General features: G+C 47.8%; 1 protein-coding gene across 1 annotated transcript in view; it reads left to right on the top strand.

The window, feature by feature from the left end:
• Positions 1 to 13,265, top strand: part of LOC105486985 (fibrillin 3) — an 86,725-nt gene that overhangs the window by 42,127 nt on the left and 31,333 nt on the right. The window contains exons 36-42 of the mRNA XM_071088161.1: positions 592 to 660; positions 3,334 to 3,459; positions 5,915 to 6,040; positions 6,728 to 6,877; positions 8,554 to 8,625; positions 12,441 to 12,566; positions 12,849 to 12,974. Coding sequence (XP_070944262.1) covers positions 592 to 660; positions 3,334 to 3,459; positions 5,915 to 6,040; positions 6,728 to 6,877; positions 8,554 to 8,625; positions 12,441 to 12,566; positions 12,849 to 12,974 — 795 coding nt within the window. The remainder of the gene's footprint in view (positions 1 to 591; positions 661 to 3,333; positions 3,460 to 5,914; positions 6,041 to 6,727; positions 6,878 to 8,553; positions 8,626 to 12,440; positions 12,567 to 12,848; positions 12,975 to 13,265) is intronic.

Here is a 13,265-nt window from a genome sequence, read left to right as displayed (position 1 = left end):
AGCCATAGCTCAGGAGAAAGCTGTGGAGAAGAGAAAGCTGTGGGGAAGGCTTTCCAGGGGAGGAGGCGTGAGTGAGGTTTTGAAGGATGTGTAGGAGTTTTCCTAGCAGAGTAGGGGGAATGATGTGCAATGCAGTGAGAACAGTATGTGCAAAGTCCTCAGGTGTGAAACAGGGAGGTACCTGTCCACCTATTCAGGTGTGTGCGTGTGTGGATGTCCAGGGTCTTCCTTGCATGGGGAAAACTTGCAGTTACACTAGGATATGGTTTTGGATCAGAAGGAATCATCTTCTCTCCTTCCTGCCCCCAGCCACTACCATGTAACTCTGCTCACATGTTGAATGGGAATCCACATTTACACACACACACGTATGCACACGCACATGCACACACACACACACACACACGCAGTCCCAGGACTGGCCGAAGTCCCTTGGCCCTAAGAGGCTAAAGAGATATGGGGATGTAGTTAGTACAGTAGAAGGATGGGAGCCCGCTCTTGCGCCCTTTTCAGGCTTCCTGCTGTTGCTCCCCTGTTTCCCCTAAGTTTTGCCCCAATACTCCACCTCACAGGAGTCTGTTTCCCTTACAGCTGAGTACAGAACCCTGTGCCCAGGTGGTGAGGGCTTCCGGCCTAACCCCATCACTGTCATTCTGGAAGGTGAGTTCCTGGCAGACCATCCATCCATCTGTCTGCCTAAAGACTGACTTTTCTCTCATCCCCATCTCACCAAAGTGCAGAGTTGAGCAGTTTTGTCCTGGGATGGGGCAAATCTTTACACCTGGAGGCTGGGCAGCAGGACCACACTATGCTTTTAGTTTGTGTTGAATTTTTTTAATCTGTTCTTTCAGCCGTTTCTTCCACTTGTTGGTATATTGATCTTTTCATTTGTCCCCCATCTTTCCATTCATCCTCCATCCTTCCATCCATTTATCCTTCCATCCACCCATCCTTCCACCCATCCTTCCATCCATCCATTGATCCATCCATCCATCCATCCATCCATCCATCCATCCATCCATCCTTCCTTCCTTCCTTCCATCCTTCCTTCCGTCCATCCATCCATCCATCCATCCATCCATCCATCCATCCATCCATCCTTCCACCCATCCTTCCATCCATCCATCGATCCATCCATCCATCCATCCATCCATCCATCCATCCATCCTTCCATCCTTCCTTCCGTCCATCCATCCATCCATCCATCCTTCCATCCATCCATCCATCCATCCATCCATCCATCCATCCATCCATCCTTCCATCCATCCTTCCATCCATCCATTCATCCATCTATCCATCCATCCATCCTTCTGCCCATTTTTTCCATCCATCCATACATACATACATCCTTCCATCCAGTCATCTTCCATGTACCCATTCACCCATTCTTCCTTCCATACTTCCATTCAACCATGCTCCATCTACCCATTCATCCATCCCTCACTCATCCCTCTCCTATCCTTTTATCCATCCATCTGGTTTCCCATTCATCCCCTCTCCTTCATCTGTACCCCATTCTTTCATCCATCCCCAATCTTTCTGTCCATTCATCCTTCCATCCACCCATCCTTCCATCCATCCATCCATCCATCCGTCCTTCCACCCGACCATCCATCCATTCATCCATCCTCCACTCATCCTTCCATCCATTCATCCTTCTACCCATCTAACCTCCTCCATCTACCCATTCATCTATCCTTCCTTCCATCCTTCCATCCAACTATCCTTTATCTACCCATTCATCCATCCTTCCGTTCATCCATCCTTCCATCCATCCCTCCATCCTTCCATCCAACCGTGCTCCATCCACCCATTCATCCATTCATCACTCATCCCTCTGCTATCCTTGTATGCATCCATTCACCCATCCATCCATCCCCATCCTTCAGCTAGCCCCCATTCATCCATCCATTAACCTATTTCCCACTCTTCCATCCATCCATCTCCCACCCACCTATCTCTCATTCTTCTATCCATCTACTCACCCATCCATCTATCCCCCATTCACCCATCCATCCTCAATACATCCATCCATCCACTCATCCATCCACCCATTCTATCCCTCCATTCATCCACCCTTCCATCCATCTTCTATCTCCCATCTGTTCATCCATTCATCCCCCATCCTCCATCCATCATCCATCCATCCATCCATCCATCCATCCATCCATCCATCCATCCATCCATCCATCTATCCACCCACCCATTCACTCTTTTATCTATCTACTCACCTATCCATCCACCTTCCTATCCATCCACCTTCCTATCCATTCACCTTCCTACCCATCCATCTTCCTACCCATCTACCTTCCTACCCATCTACCTTCCTATCCATCCAACTTCCTACCCATCCACCTTCCTATCCATCCACCTTCCTATCCATCCACCTTCCTATCCACCCACCTTCCTACCCATCCACCTTCCTACCCATCCACCTTCCTATCCATCCACCTTCCTATCCATCCACCTTCCTATCCATCCACCTTCCTATCCATCCACCTTCCTACCCATCCACTTTCCTACCCATCCACCTTCCTACCCATCCACTTTCCTACCCATCCACCTTCCTACCCATCCACCTTCCTATCCATCCACCTTCCTATCCATCCACATTCCTATCCATCCACCTTCCTACCCATCCACTTTCCTACCCATCCACCTTCCTATCCATCCACCTTCCTATCCATCCACCTTCCTACCCATCCACTTTCCTACCCATCCACCTTCCTACCCATCCACTTTCCTACCCATCCACCTTCCTACCCATCCACCTTCCTATCCATCCACCTTCCTATCCATCCACATTCCTATCCATCCACCTTCCTACCCATCCACTTTCCTACCCATCCACCTTCCTATCCATCCACCTTCCTACCCATCCATCTTTATCTATCCACTCACTCATCATCGCATTCATTGACCCACTTGCTTATTTACCCATTCACTGTTTTCATATCCATGCATCTATCCGCTCATCCATCCATTCATCCATCCTCCCATCCATCCTTTTGTTAGGGAATGACGAGGTTGGAGAAGACTATCTATTCTCCATCTAGAGGAAGAAAACTATCTAGTTCTCTATCTAGAGGAAACTATGTGGTGGATGGGAGAATGGATTAGCAGATGAAGGGAATGGAGTTGAATTTAGGGTAACATTAACTCAAGAGAGTCTGTGTCCAGCCGTCAAGATAGACCCTTCGAATGTCTATCAGTCATGGACAGCTCTTGGGGATCCTCGAGAGGGCCCTGGAAAACCCAGAGCTTAGCGTGGGTGCCCCTTAAGTCCTCTGCATGAGTTTAGCTCCCAAACATGGCTTCCTTACTTCCTGACAGACATCGACGAGTGCCAAGAGCTGCCAGGGCTGTGTCAAGGGGGTGACTGCATCAACACCTTTGGCAGTTTCCAGTGTGAGTGCCCACCTGGCTACCACCTCAGTGAGCACACCCGCATCTGTGAGGGTGAGCATGGACTCTCTTTGGGGTGGGTCAGGCTCTTCCGCTCTCTCCCTGCCTTCGTGCCCTGCCAAGCCTCACAAGGGTCGAGGAGGGAAGGCCTCATAGAAAGGCTTCTGCCCCCTGCCTCCTCTTTTGTCATGATCTGTCAGTTCCCTCTTGCTGCTTTTAAGATGTTCATGGCTGCTGTGGATCTGTGGCGTGGGGGATGGTAGGCAGGCCCTTAAAAACGCCACGACACTCCCTTACAAAGTACAGCAGCTTCTTTCTTCACCATTTCTTTGTCTGGGTGTTGGAAGCTTTTGACTGGATTCCAGAGTTCTGCAAAAGTTGATTTTTGTCTGTTTTGCCAGCTCAATAGTTACTTTTGTGGAGGAATGGAGCCCTGGAGTTCCCTACTCTGCTATTTTTGGTGACATCACTCTTAGCATGCTAATATTCCACAACCTATTTTTGCCTGCTAGCTAAGAATACTTTATTACACTTTTTTCGGTGGTTGAAAAAAACAAAAGAAGAATAACATTTTTTGACACATGAAAATTATATGAAATTCAAGGCTGGGTGCGTGGCAGCTCACACTGGTAATCCCAGTAGTTTGGGAGGCTGAAGTGGGAGGATTGCTTGAGGCCAGGAGTTCAAGACAAACCTGGGCAACCTGGCAAGCCCTTGTCTCTACAAAAAATTAAAAAGTTAGCCACGCATGGTGACTCATGCCTGTAATCCCAGCTACTTGGGAAGCTGAGGCAGGAGGATCACGTGAGCCTCGGAAGTTGAGGCTGCAGTGAGCTGTGATTATGCCACTGCACTCTAGCCTGGGTGACAGAACAAGACCCTGTCTTAAAAAAAAAAAAAAAGAAAAAGGCTGGGCACGGTGGCTCACGCTTGTAATCTCAGCACTTTGGGAGGCCGAGGTGGGCAGATCACAAGGTCAGGAGTTTGAGACCAGCCTAGCCGACATAGTGAAACCCCATCTCTACCAAAAATACAAAAATTAGCTGCGCATGCTGGCACACGCCTATAGTCCCAGCTACTCGGGAGGCTGAGGCAGGAGAATCACTTGAACCTTGGAGGTGGAGGTTGCGGTGAGCCGAGATGAGGCCATCGCACTCCAGCCTGGGCAACAGGGTGAGACTCTGACTCAAAAAAAAAAAAAAAAAGGAGAGAGAGAAAGAGGAAGGAAGGAAGGAAGGAAGGAAGGAAGGAAGGAAGGAAGGAAGGAAGGAAGGAAGGAAGGAAGGAAGGAAGGAGAGAAGGAGAAAGTTGTATAAAATTCAAATTTCAGGGGTCCATAAATAAAATTTCCTTGGAGCACAACCAGTGCCACAGTGTGTTTGCATATTGTTTGTGTCTGCTTTTCTTACTACATTGGCAGATTGAATAATCATGACACACTGTAGTTTGGTCTGCAAAACCAAAACAATCTGGCTCTTTACAGAAAAAGCTTACTGCCCCATGGACTAGAGTAATGATCAGATTGAGAATCAATTTTTTCCCCCCAAGAATACTTTATCCATAAGGTTCTTGATTCCTATCATATCATATTGGGAAGACGTGGATGATCCATTCTTGGTGATTATAAAACTGACTCGTGAACTCAGGTCATTTTGTTCCTAATAGAAGCAGTATCATCATCAACTTTATTTTTATGAATTTTTTTTTTTTTTTTTTTTTAGAGCCAGTGTCTCACTCTGTTGTCCAGGCTGGAGTGCAGTGGTGTAATCACAGCTCACTGTAGTCTTGACCTCCTGGACTCAGGTGATCCTCCCACCTCTGCCTCTCAAGTAGCTGGGATCACAGGTGTATGCCACCATGCCCAGCTAAATTTTCATTTTTTGAAGAGATGGGACCTCACTATGTTGCCCAGGCTGGTCTCAAACTCTTGGCCTCAAATGATCCTCCTGCCTTGGCCTCCCAAAGCAGGGATGATAGGCATGAGCAACTGCATCCAGCTTGTAAACTTTTTTTTTTCCCCTTAACATCATGTTGTTTTTGTTTGTTTGTGGGTTTTTGTTTATTTGTGTTTTAGAGCCAGGATCTCATTCTGCACCCAGGCTGGAGTGCAGAGGTGTGATCACAGCTCACTGCAACCTTAACTTCCTGGACTCAAGTGATCCTCCCAAGTGGCTGGGACTGCAGACATGCACCACCATGCCCAGCTAATTTTTTAAAATTTTTAGTAGAGATGGGGTCTTGCTATGTTGCCCAGACTGGTCTCGAACTCTGGGCTGAAATGATCCTCCCATCTCGGCGTCACAAAGTGCTCAGATTACAGACATGAGCCACTATGCCTGGCCCATATTACAGTTTTCTTCATCACTAAGATGTGTGTGCGTTTTAGGCTGATTTTGAAACCAAACTTAGGTCCCTAGTGAAGTGGCCTTGCTGGGTCTCTGGAGGGGAGTTATTCAGACAATTCCTGGATGCTGCCCACTGTTCCCCTCCACTCCTCCTTTCCCTGCAGATATTGATGAATGCTCCACACACTCGGGCATCTGTGGCCCTGGCACCTGCTACAATACCCTGGGAAACTACACCTGTGTCTGCCCTGCAGAATACCTCCAAGTCAATGGTGGCAACAACTGCATGGGTAAGAAGCATGATGACCTAGGGAAATGGCAGTCACAGAAGCAGCACCTGGGCATGGGAGGAACTGCTGGGAGCCTTCAAGCCTATGGACAGGGAGGATAAGCATATATGATGTGCTGATATGTGGCAGCAAACAAAACCACAGGATTCAGGAGCCCAGAGCTTCCATGAACAGTTGCTCAGGTTGTGCACTACTCAAAAAAGGCTGAAAAAAATGAATAGATCCCCCAAGTGTGTTGGGGGAGAGACATCAAGCCAATCAAGCCAGGCAGTAATCCCTCTCTTTTCTTTTTTTGAGATAGAGTCTCGCTGTGTTGCGCCGGCTGGAGAACAGTGGCACAATCTCGGCTCACTACAACCTCCACCTCTGAGGTTCAAGCAATTCTCCTGCCTCAGCCTCCCAAGTAACTGGGATTACAGGCGTGTGCCACTACACCCAGCTAGTTTTTGTATTTTTAGCAGAGACAGGGTTTCGCCATGTTGGCCAGGCTGGTCTCGAACTCCTGACCTCAAGTGATCTGCCCACCTCAGCCTCCCAAAGTTCTGGGATTACAGGCGTGAGCCACTGTGGCTGGCCAAGCCAGTAATCTTCAAATGAATGAGTTAACGAGTTCCCATCTCTTTGGCTCCCTCTTCCACTGATTTAGGTGACCCTTACCCACATTCTTCTCCTTTATGCCAACTACAGATATGAGGAAGAGTGTCTGCTTCCGGCACTATAACGGCACATGTCAAAATGAGCTGGCCTTCAACGTGACCCGAAAAATGTGTTGCTGCTCCTACAACATTGGCCAGGCCTGGAATAGACCCTGTGAGGCCTGCCCCACTCCCACCAGCCGTGAGTAACCCTCCTCAACCTTCTTCCCAGCCTGGCCCCTCGTAGCATAATGGTTAAGGAAACACAGTGCCCTTAGGGCTCTTAGATTAATTCTTGTTCTGATGAGAGCCAGAGAGTTGAAGTTCTGTCCCCCTATTAGTCCATTCTCATACTGCTGCGAAGAAATCCTGGATACTGGGTAATTTATAAAGAAAAAGAGGTTTGGCTGGGCGTGGTGGCTCACGCCTGTAATCCCAACAGTTTGGGAGGCCAAGGCGGGTGGATCGCTCGAGGTCAGGCATTCGAGACCAGCCTGGCCAACATGGTGAAAACCTGTCTCTACTAAAAATACAAAAAAAAAATTATCTGGGCGTAGTGATGCAGGCCCATAATCCCCGCTACTTGGGAGGCTGAGGCAAGAGAATTGCTTGAACCTGGGAGGTGGGGATTGCAGTGAGCCGCTATCACACCAGTGCACTCCAGCCTGGGTGACAGAGCAAGACCCTATCTCAGAACAGAAAAAAAAAAAAAAAGGAGGTTTAAAGGACTCACAGTTCCACATGGCTGGGAAGGCCTCACAATCATGGCAGAAGGTGAAGGAGGAGCAAAAGCCCGTCTCACATGGTGGCAGGCAAGAGAGCATGCACACGGGAACTGCCCTTTATAAAACCATCAGATCTCACGAGACTCATTCACTATCACGAGAATAACACGGGAAAGACCCGCCCCCACGACTCAATTACCTCCCACCGGGTCCCTCCCATGACATGTGGGGATATGGGAGCTACAGTTCAAGTTGAGATTTAGGTAGGGACGCAGCCAAACTGTGTCAGTTCCCATGTATAGAAGGCAATACTTTAAAGTGAGCAAGGCAGCTTTTCTTCCATTTTGCAGATTTTGAGAATTCAGGATGGATCAATGGAGTTTTCATGGGTAGGGAAGGCCCTTGATGATTCACAGGAGTAGCTGGGGGTGGGATAGGGTGGGAGGGGGTCGGTAAATGTCCCAGGCTGGGGAGGAAAGCACAGCTGGTTAGAGAGACCATAGACCTCCTGGGCTGGGGAAGGGGCAGACCTGGAGAAACTCAGAGCCAGGATTGGGACCCTGATGGGAACATCGGTCAGGATGAGGGAAGGTGTTCTAGGCAGGGGCACAACAGGAGCCAAGGCCTGGAGGCAGGACTGAACAGAGTGTATTGACAGCAGGAATGAGTCCTGTCGGAATGATCTAGCAGCCAGCCCAGGCACCAGGAAGAGCTGCAGGAATGGGGCAGTGATGGGAAGGGGGCTTCTAGGGGTTTATTCATTTCCGTATTCATTTCCCAGAGCTGCTGCAAAACATTACTGCAAACTAGGTGGCTTTAAAAACCAGACATTGTGGCTCATGCCTGTAATTCCAGCTACTTGGGAGGCTAAGGTGGGAGGGTCACCTGAGCCTGGGAGGTTGAGGCTGCAGTGAGCCGTGATTGCACCGGTGCACTCCAGGCTGGGTGACAGGGTGAGACTTTGTCTCAAAAAAATTAAATTAAATTAAATTAAATTAAATAAGTGGAAGGAGGCAAAGGATGGGGAGAGCAAAAAAAGTTCAAGGTGGCCAGTTGAGGGCTGGGCTCCAGGGATGAGGTGTCCCCTCTAGATGGGGAGCAGGCTGGGGTCAGGCCTGCAGCCCCAGACTCAACTTTGTTCCCCTTTGCGCAGCTGACTACCAGATTCTATGCGGAAACCAGGCCCCGGGATTCCTCATTGACATCCACACTCGGAAGCCCCTTGGTGAGTGAGCGGTTCCTGCTCTATCCCGGGGCACCCATCCACCTGGGTCTGCTTCTTCCCACCCCTCCCCTCCCCTACAGCTCTTTTCCTTACATCCATTCCTCCATCCTCCCCTCTTCCTCCTCCCACAGACCTCCAACTCCCCAGGAATCCTGCCCTCAAAAACACTTTTTTTTTTTTTTTTTAAAGAATGACACTTTAAAATTTTTATTAAACCGTTATCCATTTTTTAAAATGATGGTTAAATATATGCAACATAAAATTTACCTTTCTAGCCATGCGCGGTGGCTCATGCCTGTAATCCCAGCACTTTGGGAGGCCGAGGTGGGTGGATCAGGAGTTCGAGACCAGCCTAGCCAACATGGTGAAACTGTCTCTACTAAAAATACAGAAAGTAGCTGGGCGTGGTGGTGCATGCCTGTAATCCCAGCTACTCGGGAGGCTGAGGCATGAGACTGGCTTGAACCCGGGAGGCAAAGGCTGCAGTGAGCCGAGATCCGCTGCACTCCAGCCTGAGGGATAGAGTGAGACTTTTTTTATTTTGGTCTCCAGAAAAATACCATTTGAACCATTTTTAAGTGCGCAGTTCAGTGGCATTAAGTACATTTGCATTGTTTTGCAACTATCACCATCGCCATCTCCAGAACTTTCTCATTTTCTCCCACTGAAACTCTGTCCCCATGAAACTCTCACTCCCCATTCCCCTCAGTCCCTGGAACCCACCATTCTACTTTCTGACTCTGAATCTAACAGTTCTAGGGACTTCCTGTGAGTGGAACCACAGGATCTGTCCTTTTGTGTCAGGCTTATTTCACTGAGCATGATGTCCTCAAGGTGCATCTGTGTTGCAGTTTGTGTCAAACTGCTCCCCGCCCCTTTTTTTTTTTTTTTTTTTTTTTTTTTTTTTTTTTTGAGATGGAGTTTTGCTCTTGTTGCCCAGGCTGGAGTGCAATGGCACGATCTCAACTCACTGCAACCTCCACCTCCTGGGTTCAGGGGATTCTCCTGCCTCAGCCTACTGAGTAGCTGAGATTGCAGGCACCTGCTACCACGCCCGGCTAATTTTTGTATTTTAATAGAGGCAGGGTTTCACCCTATTGGTCAGGCTGTTCTCAAACTCCTGACCTCAGGTGATCCACCCACTTCAGCCTCCCAAAGTGCTGGGATTACAGGTGTGAGCCACTGCGCCTGGCCAGAATGCTCCCTTTTTAAGTTAGCAAGGTATTGCATAATTTAACACCTGCATGCCAAATTTCAACCATGCAGTGTTTAACTGATAAGCCCATTTTCATTTGTTTTAATCCTCTGAATATATTCTTCTTAAAAAATCAAACCATGGCAAATAAAACTCACTTCTCCTCCAGTTATCACCTCAACTCTGTCTCTTTTCTCCTTCTCTGGACATTCTTATGCTTTATAGCTGGAATATTTCTTTCTAGTTTTTTCTTCCTTCATTACATAATAGGTCTCCCACTGAAAATATATGACGTTGGTTTCTGGGGCATTTTACATAAATTATGTAATGCTTGACATGTTGATTACAACTTGCTTTTTTCATCCAAATTGTGTCTTGAGGAACTGGCCAGGTTACTATCTGCCATGCAGCCTCTTTCTTTGCCCTGCCTAGAAGTGGTTCATGGTGCAGATACATCCCAGGTCCCCCACTGATGGGAACTTAGGTTGTTTCCAGTCCCCTACTGATGGACACTTAGATTGTGTCAGATCCCCTTTTGATGGATACTCGGGTTGTTTCCAGTCCCCTATTGATAGATAGGTGGATTGTTTCCAGTCCCCTACAGATGGATACTTATATTGTTTATAACAATTTTATTGAGATATAATTCACATACCACACACTTCACCCATTTAAAGTGTCCTATTTAGTGGTTTTGAATATATTCACAGAGTTATGCACCCATCACCTCAATCTAAGTTTAGAACTCATTTTCATCGCACAAAAATAACATTTTCATCATAGTCCCCCATTGATGGACGTTTAGTTTGTTTCCAGTCCCCCCTTGATGAATATTTAGGTTATTTCCAGTCTTCTATTGGTGGGCACTTAGGTTGTTCCCAGTCCCCCATTGATGGACACTTAGGTTGTTTCCTGTCCCCCATTGAGGGACACTTAGTTTGTTTCCAGTCCCCCACTGATGTACACTTAGATTGTTTTCAGTCCCCCATTGATGGACACTTAGGTTCTTTCAAGTCCCCTTTTGATGGACACTTAGGTTGTTTCAGATCCCCTTTTGATGGACACTTGGGTTGTTTCCAGTCCCCTATTGATAGATAGGTGGATTGTTTCCAGTCCCCTATGGATGGATGCTTATATTGTTTATAACAATTTTATTGAGATATAATTCACATACCACACATTTCACCCATTTAAAGTGTCCTATTTGGTGGTTTTGAATACATTCACAGAGTTATGCAACCATCACCTCAATCTAAGTTTAGAACTCATTTTCATCACACAAAAATAACATTTTCATCACAGTCCCCCACTGATGAACACTTAGTTTGCTTCCAGTCCCCACATTGATGGATATTTAGGTTGTTTCCAGTCCCCTATTAATGGACACTTAGGTTGTTTCCAGTCCCCCACTGATGGACACTTAGATTGTTTTCAGTTCCCCATTGATGGACACTTAGGTTCTTTTTTTTTTTTTTTTTTTTTTTTTTTTTTTTTTTTTTTTGAGACAGAGTCTCGCTCTGTCACCCAGGCTGGAGTGCAGTGGCCGGATCTCAGCTCACTGCAAGCTCCGCCTCCCGGGTTCACGCCATTCTCCTACCTCAGCCTCCCGAGTAGCTGGGACTACAGGCGCCCGCCACCTCGCCTGGCTAGTTTTTTGTATTTTTTAGTAGAGACGGGGTTTCACCGTGTTATCCAGGATGGTCTCGATCTCCTGACCTCATGATCCGCCCGTCTCGGCCTCCCAAAGTGCTGGGATTACAGGCTTGAGCCACCGCGCCCGGCCAACACTTAGGTTCTTTCAAGTCCCCTTTTGATGGACACTTAGGTTGTTTCCAGTCCCCTACTGATAGACATTTACATTGTTTATATATAACAGCTTTATTGAGAAATAATTCACATACCACACACTTCACCCATTTAAAGTGTCCTATTCAGTGGTTTTGAGTACATTCACAGTGTTACACAGCCATCACCTCAATCTAAGTTTAAAACATTTTCATCACACAAAAGTAAACCCTATGCCTATTAGCAGTCACTCCCTTTACCCCCTCCCTTCTGCCCCTGGCAACCATAAATCGACTTTCTGTCTCTATTGATTTGCTATTTCTGGACATTTCCTTTAAATGGAGTCATGCAATATTGTTCCTGTGTGTCTGGCTTCTCTTAGAAGAATTATTTTAGGTTTCAACCACGTTGTCACATGTTACAGGGCTTTATTCCTTAATAAGGCTGAAGAATATTCCATGGTACAGACATCCCATATTTTGCTCTGCATTCATCAATTGATGTTTCCAGTTTCTTGCTAAATAGCATCTCATACCGCTATCCTGCTTATGCTTAAGGCCATTTCTTTCCAGCAAGGTTGCTGGGTCACAGGAAGTGTGCATTTTTAGTTTAGAAAAACACACACTCGCTCTCTGCTCTTGTCTTTCCTCTCACATCCTGATCTGTTTCTGGTGTGAGTGGATGTATTTTGGCCACAGCAAGATTTTTCTGAGTGTGTGCTGATTTGTGGCCACAACATCCTCAACCAGATTGCAGGGCTAGTGGGTCCCTTCACTGAGGGTCACTGGAAGTCCCAGGGGGCTGGGCTGCCCCTAATGGCAGATGCCCTCTGCAGACATTGATGAGTGTGGGGAGATCCCCGCCATCTGTGCCAGTGGTGTCTGCATCAACCAGATGGGGAGCTTCCGCTGCGAGTGCCCCACAGGCTTCAACTACAACAGCATCCTGCTGGCTTGTGAAGGTGCCACCTCTCCCTGTTCCCAGCCCTGGGGTCTGGGTGGGATGCATGTCTGCCACTGTGCAATCTGGGCAAGTAACTAAAACTCCGTAAGCTTCCATTTCTGCATCTGTATAATGGGCTAACACCTTTCCAAGGGCCTCCATCTCATATAACCACCCTCACTCCAGCTCTGGCTGCTTCCAGAGAGACCACCTGTTCCGAAGCATTGGACTGGGTTTCAGGTTTGATTCTGTCAGGATGGGCTTCTCTGTCACCCCCACCTCATTTGCTGTATTTGCCCAGATGTCGATGAGTGTGGCAGCAGGGAGAGTCCCTGCCAGCAGAATGCCGACTGCATCAACGTCCCCGGCAGCTACCGCTGCGAGTGCACCCGAGGGTACAAACTGTCGCCAGGCGGGGCTTGTGTGGGTGAGCAGGGTCTCTGGGAGGAGGGAGCTGGGCTCTGTTGCCCATGGGGACTTAGATGGGGTATGGCTCTGTCCAGGTCTTTCTCTTTATCTATACTATTAGAGGGATCGGGGATGTATTGAGAGTGTCTGTTAATAGGATGTGATGGAAGTGAGAGCTCAGGTCAATGCTGAGAGCCTGACACCCCTGGTGGAAGTTTGAGTGGGGAACTTCAAGGCAGGCTCTGGCTTCTCCATTGCAGTAGGGAGAGCTCAGGCAAACACTGTGTGGTAGGGGCCCTGGGGACACCAT

The sequence above is a fragment of the Macaca nemestrina genome, chromosome 20 (assembly GCF_043159975.1).
Source record: "Macaca nemestrina isolate mMacNem1 chromosome 20, mMacNem.hap1, whole genome shotgun sequence".
NCBI classification, from domain to species: Eukaryota; Metazoa; Chordata; class Mammalia; order Primates; family Cercopithecidae; genus Macaca; species Macaca nemestrina.
The sequence above is the reverse complement of the archived record's forward strand: the minus strand, read 5'-3'. Positions and strand labels throughout refer to the sequence as shown.